Below are 15,072 nucleotides of genomic sequence, written 5' to 3' on the forward strand. Positions count from 1 at the left end.
TGTAGTGAACAAAGCATACAGAACCTCATTATTGGTGATTTTTGCTCTTTGGAAAGTTTAAAGATGGAAAAAATCATTATCTTGTCAATGATATATAATGGATGCTTTATTGTAAACCACCCAGATCTCCTTTTGCCTGGAAGGGAGGTATATACATTTTAAATTGAAATTTGTTCATTAGATTTGTTCCTCATTGCGCTCATATTTTGTTCATGGGTTTCAAAGTTTGGATTTTGCCTGATTTGTGTAGAGCAACACAAAAGAGTTAAGGAAAACATTTCTGGCTATATGCTTTGAGATTGTGGCATTGGGTGCTCGCTTCTAATATTTCTTTGTAAATGTTTGATTATATTTTCTACACAGAAGTTTATTTTCTTTCAGTACTCTCAACTTTGCTTTGTTATTAATTCTAGATCTCCTAGTAGTGATGGGGCTCCTAATTCCTGACATGATTTTTGGAGGGGGCTGGATTAGTGGTAATTTTTACTGATTGTGTCTATTATGGGAGTAACTGTCATCTTGGAAGAGATTTCCTGTCTGTTTGCTTTATCTTTCTCTCCCTGTATTCATTGAGCCTTCCTCATATGAATGATGGTCTCTGAAAGCAACTAACTTATAATTTCTTGCTCACTGGTTATATTTGTATATTTATTGCTTGTTTGATTGCTTTCTTTCTTTTGCAAGTGTATACATGTATATTAAAGTATAAACTGAATAAATAAAAAGTAAAACAAGAACTGACTTGGACAGGAGAAAGGGACTAAGGCTTTTCCTTCACACCAGAAGGCAAACCTCCTCCATTTAAAAGACATATGGTTTTCTCGTGAAATCTTTTCTGGATGGCAGAAGAATTCAAGATGCTTCTGCAGAAAGGTAAAGGTAATTCAATACTATCTTTTCAGCATCCATACTTTGAAGGGCTAGGCCTGATATTTGGATGGTGCAGTGTTCTCTGTTTCTGATGGGATCAGGGGTGTGGCCGGGGGCGTGTGGGCAGTCCGGGGGCGTGGCCGAGTGCCCCAACACAGCAGCCTGTGTCGGGCCTGCTGCGTCGGCGGGCGTAAGTTACTATTGTCCATGACAAAATATTAGGATCTATTGGGCTTTGAGACTAATAAAATTACTTGTGAAAGGGATATTACCTTGAGAACACAGATTTCCATTATGACATGGGTAAATGCAGAAAATAACACTGCATTAGCAGGTACTACTCTCACAGCGAATCTGTTAAAATGGAAATGGTATACCATGTCCGAGGTTCTTCCCCAGGCTTGACAAAAATACATGAGGAAGTTATGGATGCCCGTAGCCTCACAGAGGTACTCCTGGTATTTGATAGTGACCCATCAAAAGATTCCGGTTTTAGAAGCCCCAGAATATGAAACTCTGACTTTAGAACAAAAGCTGCTTGCCTAGTTTACGGATGGCAGTTGTCAATACAATCAGGGGCAAAGGAGATGGAAAGCTGCAGCATATTCCATGCTCTTCAGTTACATAAATGCAAGAAAGGTATTATGCAGAGCAGTAAATTGCAGGATTTTATCACACATATAGATGCTCATGTGGGAAAGGATAATGGAGAGAGCATTCATAAGACTGCTGATCAAGAGGCAGCTATTTGTGCTGTTTGTATTGGGGAGTATCTACACAAAGCATCAGGTCATTTGGGTGCAGATAATATGCTGAAATGGGTACGTCTTAAATATCGTCCCATAACAAAAAATGAGGCAAGACAAGAAGTTAAGAGATTGCAAAAAATGTCAGAAAGAGAAAGGGTGAATTCCAGTGCCAAAGCATGGAGTAGCACCCAGAACCACAAAGTGTGGTCCAGTGCCATGGGAAGTTTTGCAGGTAGATTATATGGGCCCTTTACCAATTAGTAAACATAAACAAGTTTATTTTGAAATTAGTGGATACTTGTAGTGGAGCATGTCATTTATTTCCCTTTAAGAGAGCTACTTCAGCAAGTACTGTTCTTACAGATGTTACGAAGTTACAAAGTAAAATAAGAAGCCTATTTCTTATAGAATCCTCTGTTACTCTGTAAACTGATGTGATATGTCAAATTGAACATCAGTATATAAAAACAAATAAATATAAATATACTGTTTTTGTTTTCATGGTTATCCACTAGAAATTCAGTCTGATAATAGGTTATGTTTTTCTGGAAAAATGATGCCTTTGCTGCCTCTCTAGGGATTTATTGGCTTTTTCATTCTTACCACCCTGCTGCTGCCGGACTGGTAGGGAGAACAAATGATTTAGTTATACAACAGTTGAGAATGTAGGGCAATGATTCCTATGCTGGGTGGGTATCTAATTTGCTTGTAGTTGAATCTTATTTGAATGCTCGGTTCTCTGTACTTAACGGTATATGTTCCTGTCAACAGACTAGATCTAACACTAACGCTGAGAAGAAAACTGATCAACCTTTGTGTGAGGGAAAGAAAACTGTCAGAGAAGAAATACTCTCTTTGGGTCACAGACACACTGCTTCCGTGCTTATCAAAGGTAAAAAAAATACTATACATCGCCTGAATGCTGCAGAATAAAACTGTCTTGAGTACTCACCAGTAATGAGATTTTTGTGTGTTTTGATGATTTTACAACATTGGGGGTATTTTTCTTTTTTAATTACATACTCATGCTGTTGGAAACATATGGTAATATTACATGTTATGATGAAAGAATGCATATCTATTCAACACCGGAGACGCTCTTGTCTAATTTTGGGACTCATAGCTTAGGGCACAAGAACACTGCAATTCAGCAAGAGGTTTTAAAATTTAGTTTATTTTGGCTTTTTCAAAAGACAGACAATTATGCAAGTGAACAATGTCTTTTTACATTTACTTACTTTAGTCACAAAACAATTTAATTTTTCTGATTGTCTAGTATGCTCACCACATCCTCTTTCAGTGGAGGCAGGTGTTAAAAACCTACAGTTCCAATGTTGCTTTGAATCCACCCTGTGATATTATGTATTTTTTTCTCTCCTATTGAGCGACAAATGATTCCAATGTTTGATTTTATGTGGGTTAATGAAACTATCATTAAGTGTGATAACTGTACTGGAACATCTCTATGTGTAGTGCAGGGATGCTCTGATTATACTGCCCAATATCTCAAATGATCATCTGCGAAGGTTCCCAACTCAAATATAAATTCAATATAGCTGAACCAAGTGTATAATTCTCATAAATTTCACTGGTTATAGTGCCAGCAAAAAATATATTTAATGTCTATCTCATATCTCTGTGGCTCTGTTCATTATGTCTAGGACCCTTCTGTTATATAGACTGACAACTGGGCTACAGTAATAACATGTATTATTCACAATGTTACTAAAAGTCCCTGTAGAAAAGCTGCTTGGGATATTCCTCTTATAGTACCTTTAGTTTTATGGGCACAAGAAATATTAGACCCTAATAGAACTGAAACATAGTGGACTAATCACACACACACACCCGACAAGGTTTACCCGATTGTGGTCTCTCTCCTTGGATTCCAATAGTGCCTGTGTTCATGGGTGATATATTAATCCTTAAACACCAACATCGTAGCAAGCGTGTCACACCGGAAGAAGCTGTCACATAGGATCCCTTAACTTTAACTGAAAGAGTTAGCCTCAATGCAGTTTCAGCACTCATATTTGGAGCTGCCCATAGTACAGCCAGATTGGCCACAAGCATTCTGCAACTCCAGGTTATTGTGGATTTATTTAAAAACATTACAGTGGAATCACAAGAATATACTGCTACTGAACTGAGAGAAATTTTACAGCTATTTTACAGGACCATAGTTTAGCCCTGGATTTGTTGTTAATGGCATAAAGAGGCCTGTGTTATACTCTCCAGACCACTTATGGTCGTCAGTGTTGAGGAGAGGTTACTGACATATCCCTATAATTCTTAATTATGCATTTAAAAAGAAAATTAAAATCTTCCCCAAGACTGGCTAGCTGGATGGAGAAGGTGATGGAGAAGGTACAGAGAAGGGCTACCAAAATGATAAGGGGAATGGAACAACTCCCCTATGAGGAAAGACTAAAGAGGTTAGGACTTTTCAGCTTGGAGAAGAGACGACTGAGGGGGGATATGATAGAGGTGTTTAAAATCATGAGAGGTCTAGAACGGGTAGATGTGAATCGGTTATTTACTCTTTCGGATAGTAGAAAGACTAGGGAGCACTCCATGAAGTTAGCATGGGGCACATTTAAAACTAATCGGAGAAAGTTCTTTTTTACTCAACGCACAATTAAACTCTGGAATTTGTTGCCAGAGAATGTGGTTAGTGCAGTTAGTATAGCTGTGTTTAAAAAAGGACTGGATAAGTTCTTGGAGGAGAAGTCCATTACCTGCTATTAAGTTGACTTAGAGAATAGCCACTGCCATTAGCAATGGTTACATGGAATAGACTTAGTTTTTGGGTACTTGCCAGGTTCTTATGGCCTGGATTGGCCACTGTTGGAAACAGGATGCTGGGCTTGATGGACCCTTGGTCTGACCCAGTATGGCATTTTCTTATGTTCTTAATCTGTTCTTTATGTGAACAAATTAAAGGATGGAAGAAAAAAGTACTAATCTATTTCCTCATAGGATTTGCATGTTGTATTGCAGCGGCCTTTATTATGTGTTTGAAGGTATTATTACAAAGAATTATTGTCCACCTCATGCCCATTACTATCTAGAAAGTACCACTTGGATCAAGAACGTGATAAATTAATTTATATCTACTACTGTCATAAAAATTAAGTTGACTTTGCTAATAAAACTTAAGGCATCACTCTAATCCACATTTTTTGACATTTTCTTGACAATTTTTAGGTGCTTCCTTTGTCTCAAGATGGCAGGTGGAGTGTTGGAAGATATAGGGAGTTAGATAAGTGGAATGGAAGAGTTACTGTATGCATGGTGGAAAATAATAAGTGAGATAAAGCAATCACCAATCAATAAATAAATCAATAAACTAATTAAATGTGGATCAATTTATAGTGCACATGTTACTGCTGTATACTGTTTGAATTTTGTTTCTTTGTTCTCTAGTTTGCTCATTAATTGGTTGAGATAAGAACAAGGAACATCTGTTTTTTTGTCTGATAAGATTCAGCATTTGATCTGTCTGGGGCTATCCAGTACCAGGATGCTTAATGATCTACAGCTGGGCATAAATCTTGTTAAAGCTGTGAGTTCTAATAGATCAACTGGCTTTGCAAAAGCTGAACTACAGCCAGGCAAAAGAGCATAAGTTGATTGTAATTAACAGTGTCTTCTGAATATCCAAAGAGGGAGAGCATCAATTTTGCATCTCATCTGGAGTTCCAGGCCTGTATTCTCTTGATTTCTTCACAGATACGTTGGCTTGCAAAAAGGGAGACTTGTGAGGAAGGTATCTTCTTTAACTTCATTGTATAAATATCCACCTATTATTGTAATGTTATTTGCTTTTTACTGCTTTATACAATATAGCTGTGATGCTGTGTGATATTTGTCTTTGGTGATTTATATCTTATTTTATAATATTTAGTAAACTGAGTTTTTGCTTTTACAATTCTGTATTTGTGTTCTATGACTGCTTAAACAGTTGCACCATAGAACAATACAGAAGTATATTTTCTGGTTTATTCTCCATTTCTAACATTGTTTGCTTTTTTTGACCACTGCCTCACACTGAGCCAAGGATTTCAAAGTATTATCCATGATGATGCCTAGATCCCTTTCTTGAACAGTGACTCCTAATGTGGAACCTACATTGTGTAACTGCAGTTTGGATTACACAGGGGAACACAATTTTCGTTGAGTTAGATCTGACACTTGTTTTTGACTAACTTTTGACATCTGAATCCAAAAATGACCCCAGTTTTTCTCTATCACGTCAACTTTTTAAGGTACAAGATACCCTCCCTTTGTCCCAAAAATCATATAAAATGTACATACAAAGGAAATAAAATAAAAAATTACCTGAATATACTGTTTATTTAGAGTTATTTTATTCATACAAAGGCTATATATTGTTACTGTAAGTCAAATTGTGTACAAGTAGTAAAGTTCTGCTACCAAACATACATATTAAGGTAAATATTTATGCTTATAGCTTTTCTGGCAGTGTACAATCTGTGAACAATCTCGCCTGATGCTCCAACAATAGCCAGCCATCATATGTGTATCCCATCTATCCTGATACCGTGCCTCTATGACCTTTAAATCTTGGTGAAATCGTTCACCTTGCTCATCACTGACTGCACCAAGGTTTTTCGGGAAGTCAGCAAGATGGCTATGCAGAAAATACACCTTTATGCTCTTGCTGCAACAAAGCATTTTGAAGCTCTCCGAGAGTTTCTGGAGAATTTTGGTGTAATTCTGTGCTCGTGTATTTCCAAGAAAGTCCTTGACAAGGTTTTGGAATGACAACCAAGCATTCTTTTGGATTTCTGACATTGTCCCAACGAAATGTTCATCTTTAATGAGCTGCCGAATCTGTGGACCATCAAACACACTGGCCTTTATCTTTTCAAACGACAGGCTAGGAAATGCCAAAATGAGATACTTGAAACAGTCTCCTTCAGTTGGCAAAGCTTTAACAACTTGCTTCATGAGATCCAGTTTTATGGACTAACCTCCCCCCCCCCCCACCTTTATTTTCATCACGCCCCCGCATAGGTCTAACACTTCATTCATTGTCCCTTACACCCCCCTATAATGATTGTACTTTTTAACCCCCGCAGAGGCAATCCTATCCGTTCCTTATATTAAGGACTCCCCTTTGTTCCTTATTGTTAAGGACTCCTTTGTTTACTTGTTGTTAAGTTACTTTCCTACTCTGCACTTGTGTGACTCCCCTCCCAGTTATAACTCCCTGTTAACATGTAATTTCCATCTGCTGTTCAAATGTAAACTGGTATGATGTCCCCACTAATACCGGTATATAAAAGTCTTTAAATAAATAAAATAAAATGTGCAGAGGTGGGAATATAATGTTCCTTCTGTCAACAAGTGGTTCATGTAGAATGTTTGAATCACCAGGTTTGAGGTCAGATCTTGGAGGTCAATTCGACTGCATCCAATGCTCCTCACGAGCTCTGCTGTCCCACATACACAGAAAACAGGGATACTTGGTGTATCCGTGTTGCTGACCAAGAAGGATGATCCAATTGTGCTTGTGATATTGCAACAGACTCTTTATGTCTTTATAGTCTTCACAAAAACTGAATGGCCAATTGGGACTGCGTGCAATATTTAGTGCATTTTGATAAATCCAGGCCTAAGATAAGCTATAGAGAAAAAACTTGCAGTTTTGAAATCAGCATGCCTATTTAAGTCTAAAACAGCTGAAAAATCAAACTCAACAGGAATTATGTTAATTGTTCCCCAGTGGTTTTTTCCCCTATGTGCATCACTTTGCACTTGCTCACATTAAATTTCATTTGCCATTTGGATGCCCAGTCTCCCAGGATCCTCCTGCAATTTCTCACCATTCACCTGTGATTTAACTTGAAATAATTTTGTGGCATCTGCAAATCTGATCACTCACTCATTCCCTTTTCCAGATCATTTATATATATATTAAAAAGCATTGGTCCAGTACAGATCTCAGGGGCATTCCACTATTTACATTCCTCCACTGAAAAAACTAACCATTTAATCCTACTCTCTGTTCCTGTCTTTTAACCTGTTCGCAGTCCACAATACGACATTGCCTCCTATTCCATGAGTTTTTAATTTCCTGGGGATTATCGTGAGGGACTTTGTCAAACTCCTTCTGAAAATACAAATACTCTATATCCACCAGCTCTCTGTTATCCATGTTTATTACCCCCTTCAAGGGAGGCAATACTTTCCTTAGGTAAATCCATGTTGGCGTACCATTAAACCATGTTTATGTACTCTGTAATTGTATTCTTTTCAATAGCTTCTATAATGGACCTTACACATGGAACACTCAAATAACTTACGGTCATTCTCCAGGCATAGCACACACCTATGACGGGAATCGGTGACAGACATGATGCATCTGCACCAAGGGCACTTTTTGAAGCTGCTGACCCTCTTCTCTTTTTGGGACATTAGCAAACATTAACAAGACAAAATTGAATGATTTAACAAAACCTGGATGATACTTGATACACTAACACAGATACATAGAGCAGTTGATGAAAACTTTAAGCAAAACAATTGAAAAATCATCTAGTGAAACTAAGAAGGCAAACTGAGAAGCCTGGTGACAAAACATATGGAAAATTGAAAACATTTCTGAGAGAAAATCATGCGACCATTTAGCTCCACAGAAAAACTAACTGAAGGGGCTTCATGCAATCTCTGTGATATGGTATGACATGCACATGCTCAGTAAAGCATGCTAAAAGTTTCTAGAATCTTTAAAGATATCTTCACCTGCCAGGCTCCATTAAATGATATCACCCATCTATGACGACTTCACATGCTACTTATTTTATCCTTGGAGAAAAATAGATACATACTGAAATACATGACTAGCTGTAGTATATACTATATTTAGGAACATTTGTTTTCAGTATTTTTTTTATTTTTCCTGGGAATTTATCAATTTTTATTATAATAAAAATATTTATCCAGAAAATTAATCATTTTTCCACTAATTTCTCCCATTAATCTTGTAATAAATACTGAAATTCATGTGAAAAATAAAAACTTACACTTTAGAAAAATAAAAGAGGGGATACCAAGCTCAAATTAGTTTTGCATTTAAAATTTCCTAGTAAAGTCTCATATATTCATGTTATTTTGGTGCTCACGGGTGTATTTATTGAAATAAGAATCTTACCAGCTCAAGAAAAATCTAAGTTTTAGAAATGTATTTTAATTTTTAGGCTAGTCTCCTACAGGACAACTGACCTTACATAATCACATCTGTCTCTCTCTATAGGAGTCCATCCTAATTACTTTCAAACCATTCACCTAATTCATTCACATTTCTGCTACATTTAATAGAGCAACCTATCACACTTTTCATTTAATTAAATTTGATATTATTACTAAAGGTACCAAGGTGTTTTGCATATATAAGCTATAATACATAGTAACATTTTTATTCAGTAATTTCCAATAGTACAAATTACAAATGTACAATAAATGCTGAGAAATTTATCTGTAACTATTTGATTTATGTTTTTTCATTTTCTAGCAGATATCCTATCTTCCTATTCCCCCCTACTTGGTTTCTCACCCCTCACTTTCACAATAGATGCCCTACGCTTCTCCTAACACACTTTTTAATTTCCTCAATAAATGCTTGGTTAAAATGCCATGTTTTTGCTTTCTTTCTAAACTGTAAATAGCTTGATTCATTTCAAAGCTCTTTAGGGACTGCATTCCAAATAGCTGGGCCAAATTTATTAAATGTCAAGACATCTTGTGGATATCAGTTTCATCATTCTCAAAGATGGTGTTGTTAATAGCCTCTGCTGAGATGAGGTAAGCAGCCAGCTTAGCTCCTGTTTAAACACTGCCAAATAATTTAGGGAGCCTCTGTATAATCAAGCAAAGTACCTTAAATTTGGACTTCATTTCCAATGGTAGCCAATAAAGGCAACATAGGATAAGGGTAATGGAGAAATTACTTACCTGATAATTTCATTTTCCTTAGTGTAGACAGATGGACTCAGGACCAATGAATATAGTGTGCTCCTGATAGCAGTGGGAGACAGAGTCAGATTTCAATCTTATGTCAGCACTACATATACCCCTGCAGGAAGCTCTGCTCTTCAGTATTCTCCTCAAAAAGCAATTGTGGATATATGTGTGTTTGAATAACTTGACTAACTTGATTAACTTGAACTGGGTGATGTGAATTTTAGCTGGAGACCGCCAGTGCACTCAACCGAGAAACGCTGGCACCCGGTAACTATGGGTGTCCTAACTAGAGGTAAAGCGTGGCTTGTCTTGCTCTCGGGGATTGTCACCCGAGGTTTCCGTATTCTGAGGCAGCCATGGGCGGGATACTGAGTTAATCTGTCTACACTAAGGAAAACGAAATTATCAGGTAAGTAATTTCTCCATTTCCTAGCATGTAGCAGATGGGCTCAGGACCAATGGGATGTACAAAAGCTACTCCCGAACAGGGCGGGATGCTGCCAGTGGCCCACTTAGTACTGCCCTTGCAAATGCTGTGTCCTCCCGGGCCTGAACATCCAGGTGGTAGAACCATGAAAAGGTGTGAATGGAGGACTATGTCGCCACCCTACAGATCTCGGCAGGTGACAGCATCTTGGTTTCTGCCCAGGACACTGCCTGGGCTCTGGTGGAATGGGCCTTGACTTGTAGAGGTGGAGGCTTGCCTGCCTCTATGTAGGCCGCCTTGATTACTTCTTTGATTCAATGGGCTATGGTTGCCCGCGAGGCCACTTCCCCTTGTTTCTTCTTGCTGTGAAGGACGAATAGGTGGTCCGTCTTTCGACGGATTTCGTTCTTTCCAGTTATTGGACTAGGAGTCTGCCGACGTTAAGATGGTGAAGGAGGCGTGAGTCTTCCGAGTCCTTATGCTCATCTGGAGATGGCAGCGAGATGGTTTGGTTTAGATGGAAATGAGAAACCACTTTTGGAAGGAATGAGGGGACAGTGCGTAGCTGTATGGATCCCAGTGTGAACCTGAGGAACGGTTCCTGACAGGATAGTGTTTGAAGTTCGGAGATGCAACGGGCTGAACATATTGCCATTAGGAATGCAGTCTTCAAGGTTAGGAGCCATAGGGACAGACCTCATGAAGGTCTAGAAAGAAGCTCCAGCAAGGAAGTTGAGTACTAGATTGAGATTCCATAGGGGTACCAGTCACTTTAGAGGTGGGCGGATTTGCTTGACCCCTCTCAGGAAGCGGGAGACATCTGGATAGGAAGATAGACTGATGCCGTCCACTTTGGCTCTGAAGCAGGCCAGCACAGCCAGTTGAACCTTGATGGAGTTGAGAGACAACCCCTTCTTCAAGTCGTCCTGCAGAAATTCCAGGATCATGGGAATTTTGACTGTCCGCGGAAGTATGTCACGGTCTTCACACCAGGCTTTGAATATGCTCCATATTCGTATGTAGGTTAAAGATGTGGAAAACTTGCGTGCTCGGATCAAGGTGTCAATCACTGCCCCCGAGTATCCGCTCTTCTTCAGGCGAGTCCTCTCAATGGCCAGCCCGTAAACGAGAATAGAGTTGGGTCTTCGTGGAGAATCGGTCCTTGCTGGAGCAGGTCCGTGTGGAGGTAGACACAGAGGATTCCCCTCCAGAAGTCTTCACATGTCTGCGTACCACGGTCTTCTTGGCCAGTCCAGGGCCACTAGAACTACTAGCCCCCTGTGGTGTTCTACCTTCCTGATGATCCTGCCCAGTAGTGGCCATGAAGGAAAGGGGTACAGCAGGTCTGCCTGTGGCCAGGTCTGGACCAGGGCATTGATCTTGTGGGATTGTGGTTCTCGTCTGCGGCTGAAGAACTTGGGGACTTGGGTGTTGGACTGGGGTGCATGGAGTTCCCCAGAAGTCTATTATTAACTGGAAGGCTGTGGTTGACAGTCTCCACTATCCTGGGTCTAGACTTTCCCTGCTGAGGTAATCTGCAGCAATATTGTCTTTTCCCGTGATGAGGGTGGCCGAGATCCCTTGTAGGTTTGCTTCTGCCCTCGCCATTAGGGGATCTATTTCAGGGACACCTGTTGGCTTCTGGTTCCTCCCTGTCGATTATGTAGGCCACTGTTGTGGCATTGTCAGACATGACTGACAGATTCACCCCGGAATCTGTGACTGAAGTGTAGGCAGGCTAGTCTGACTGCCCAGGCTTCCAGACGGTTGATGTTCCATCCCGACTCTTCCTTGTCCCATTGTCCCTGAGCCATCAGTTCCTGACAGTGGGCTCCCCACTCTCGTAGGCTCGCATCCGTAGTAAGCAAGACCCAGGTCGGTGGGGAGAGCCTTACTCCCTTGCTCAGGTGGTCTTCTTGTACCCACCATAGGAGCTGGATCTGTACCTCCGCCGGTAACTGGAAGTGGACGGTGTAGTCCTGGGACATCAGGGTTCCATCGTGACAGTCGGGAACGTTGTAGTGGTTGCATGAGGGCCCTTGCCCATGGTACGACTTTTAGGGTTGATGTCATGAGTCCAAGGACTTGGAGATAGTCCCATACCGTGGGGCGAGCACTGTTAAACAGTTTTCTCAACTGGTCCATCAATTTCCTTCTCCTTGTAGGGGGAAGAATGACCTTGTCCTGTTGGGTGTCGAACCGGACTCCCAGGTATTTCAGAGATTAGGAGGGCTGCAGACAGCTCTTGGTTGCGTTGACGATCCATCCGAGGTTCTCCAGGAGATTCTTGATTCTGGTGGTCCTCTGGAGATTTTGCCCGATCAGCCAATCGTCCAGATATGGATGAACGAGGATGCCTTCTTTCCTCAGTGTCGCCGCCACTACTACCATGATTTTGGTGAACGTTCGAGGGGCTGTAGCTAGCCCGAAGGGTAGCGCTTGGAACTGGCAGTGATGGTCCAGGATCGTGAAGCGTAGGAAGTGCTGATGATCATGATGGGGGCGAGGTGCTTGGTATGTATTCTTGTATGGTCTGAGATGCTGTGATCCTCTGCCCCTGGATGTTCGGAGAGTGGGGCATTGGCTTCTCTTGATCTCGTCCTCCAGTAACCAAGGTACTGGAGATTCGCCCCATTTGTCGGCTAACTTCTCCAGTTCGCTTCCAAACAGGAGGGTTCCTTTAAATGGCATTCTCGTGAGTTTCGTCTTGGAAGGCGCGTCGGCTGACCAGCTTCGGAGCCAGAGTTACATTCTGGCTGCCACAATGGATGAGACGCCCTGGCTGAAGTGTGCACTAGGTCGTAGGTCGCATCCGTGAGGAAGGATATTGCTGGTTCTAATGTTTCGATGGGTGTGGTTGTGTTCCTGGCCTGTGACAAGCATGCGCATGTCACCACGGCACAGCAGGCAGCGATCTGCAGTGACATAGCTGCAGCCTCAAATGACTGTTTAAGTATGGACTCCTGACATCTTGTCTTGGGCATCCTTGAGTGCTGTTCCTCCTTCGACTGGAATGGTGGTGCGCTTTATGACTGCGCAGACCATGGCGTCCACTTTGGGAAACACCAGGAGTTCTATGGCTGAAGGTTCCAGTGGATATAGGGCTTCTAGAGCCTGTCCTCCCTTGAAACTGGCCTCTGGAGCATTCCATGTCGATCAGCTGTTGTATGACTTGCAGCAATGGGAAATGGCGTGAGGCTTGATGGAGCCCGACCAGAAGAGGGCTCGTCTTTGGCTCCACTGAGGCGCTTGTGTCTGGGATGGCCAGCTCCCTCAGGCTCCAGGACACGAGGTCTGGTAGTTCGTCTCTGGAGAAGAAACACATCATGGTTCGATATGGTTCCGTTCCTGGAAGGATTTCCCCTTCCTCCAGCGAGTCTTGGTCTTCCTCTGAGGTGTCCATGTCCCCTAAGGTTAGGCTTTTGTCCGGAGGAGGCACACCTCTGGGAGGCCAAGAAGGGCCTGGGAGGTTTGGGTCCTCAAGTGGAGGCTGTGGCTGTGTCATCTGTAGTGCCGATTGCGCCTGGACGAAGGTTTGCAGACCTTTAAAGTATTCCACCCAGGAAATGATTTCTGGGTCTATATCGAACCCAGCCGAGGGCCCCGTCTGGAGGCCAAGCTGGGGATAGAGAGATCCGGGGTACTATCAGTGGATCCGGATTCCTGCACTGGCTGGGGGGGACCTTGCCCTGTTTCTCCCAGAGCCATCTCGCACTGTAGGCACAGGGCAGTAGCCTCTTCATGCTGCGCAGCTCTTATGTGGCAGGCTGGACAGAGGGCTTGTGCTTTGGCTTTCTTGGCCGGTGGTGCCCTGGTTTGTGCGAGTAGGGGCATTCAAACCCAGTCTGTGCATTTATATGCGCGTGCCAGGAGGCGCCGAGGGTGTGCATGCAGGCTGCGAAAATATGCGTGCAGGCTGGCATGAGCACTTACGAGGATGTGCGCACCGCTGTGCGCGCAGCCAAACTTTTGCACCCGGCGCTGTTGAGCATGGCGCTATGTGCCCGGCACCCTCATGCACCTCGCTGTGCGCACGGCACCTATGCGTGCCCGGCTCACTGCTGTGCGTACGGTTGTTAGGACAGTACGGTGATCAAGGGGGGAAAATGGCGCCGGCGACCACGCGATTAAGATAGCGACCCCCCAGGTGGTCTCCACGTGGGAGGACCCTCGATCCGGCTCTAGCCTGGACGGGGCTGCTCAACCCGATGGGACAGACGCCGACGGGCGATCTGTGCAGCTATCCAAGCCTCGGAGACCAGAGACTTAAGAAAGTTTTCTACCTTACCTTGTCTCGGCGCTTCCCGATCTCGTGCTAGGTGGTCTCCGGCTGTGGTGGGAGAGGGAAATACCTTCACCGCCACACTCGGTCTTGCACCTGCTGCCTCTCAGCCGCTCCCTTCTGGCGGCTAAGTCCACGCTGGGAACCGGCTGCGGACAGAGGTTTACCTCCGAGGGATCTCGGAAATCACCTCAGGAAATCTTGACTGGGGGAGAGACCCTTAGGTATCACCGCAGGAGAGCGGGGCTCGTCTTGTAGAGGTAACATTTTGAATTTTCTTTCTTTGGTTTGGATTTCCTAACGCTGAGGAAGCATGTATAGAGTCCCAAACTGCTAAGGAGACGGAGAAATATTGAAGAGCAGAGCTTCCTGCAGGGGTATATGTAGTGCTGATGTCAGATTGAAATCTGACTCCGTCTCCAACTGCTATCTGGAGCACACTATACCCATTGGCCCGGAGTCCATCTGCTACACGCTAGGAAATGTGATATTTCTTTCTCTCTGTGAAAAGCCTGGCTGCTGTGTTCTGTACAATTGTAATCTCTTAATCCTTGTCTTAAGATCTTGATACAAAGAATTACAGTAATCAATTGTACTTGTCAAGTGAATACTATGGCTAAATCCACTTGATCCAAATGAGGCTGCAGCAGGTGAATTAAGAGTAACTATCGACGGTATCTGAGATGCAACTGATAAATCGGTATTAAATTTAACGACTAAGCTCCAAAGATACTGTTGAGATTTGAGATAACAGA

At 42.5% G+C, this 15,072-nt stretch overlaps 2 protein-coding genes across 2 annotated transcripts in view; one reads left to right on the plus strand and one right to left on the minus strand.

Moving 5' to 3' along the window:
- MPHOSPH8 (M-phase phosphoprotein 8) overlaps positions 1-4,942 on the plus strand; it is a 248,377-nt gene extending 243,435 nt beyond the window's left edge. Inside the window, exons 14-15 of the mRNA XM_029602497.1 lie at positions 2,391-2,511; positions 4,827-4,942. Of these exons, the coding sequence (XP_029458357.1) occupies positions 2,391-2,511; positions 4,827-4,873 (168 nt within the window). The 3' untranslated portion in view covers positions 4,874-4,942. The remainder of the gene's footprint in view (positions 1-2,390; positions 2,512-4,826) is intronic.
- The window catches only part of PSPC1 (paraspeckle component 1), a 465,349-nt gene that overhangs the window by 35,484 nt on the left and 414,793 nt on the right, over positions 1-15,072 (minus strand). The window lies entirely within an intron of this gene.

This window comes from Rhinatrema bivittatum, chromosome 5 (assembly GCF_901001135.1).
Source record: "Rhinatrema bivittatum chromosome 5, aRhiBiv1.1, whole genome shotgun sequence".
NCBI lineage: Eukaryota > Metazoa > Chordata > Amphibia > Gymnophiona > Rhinatrematidae > Rhinatrema > Rhinatrema bivittatum.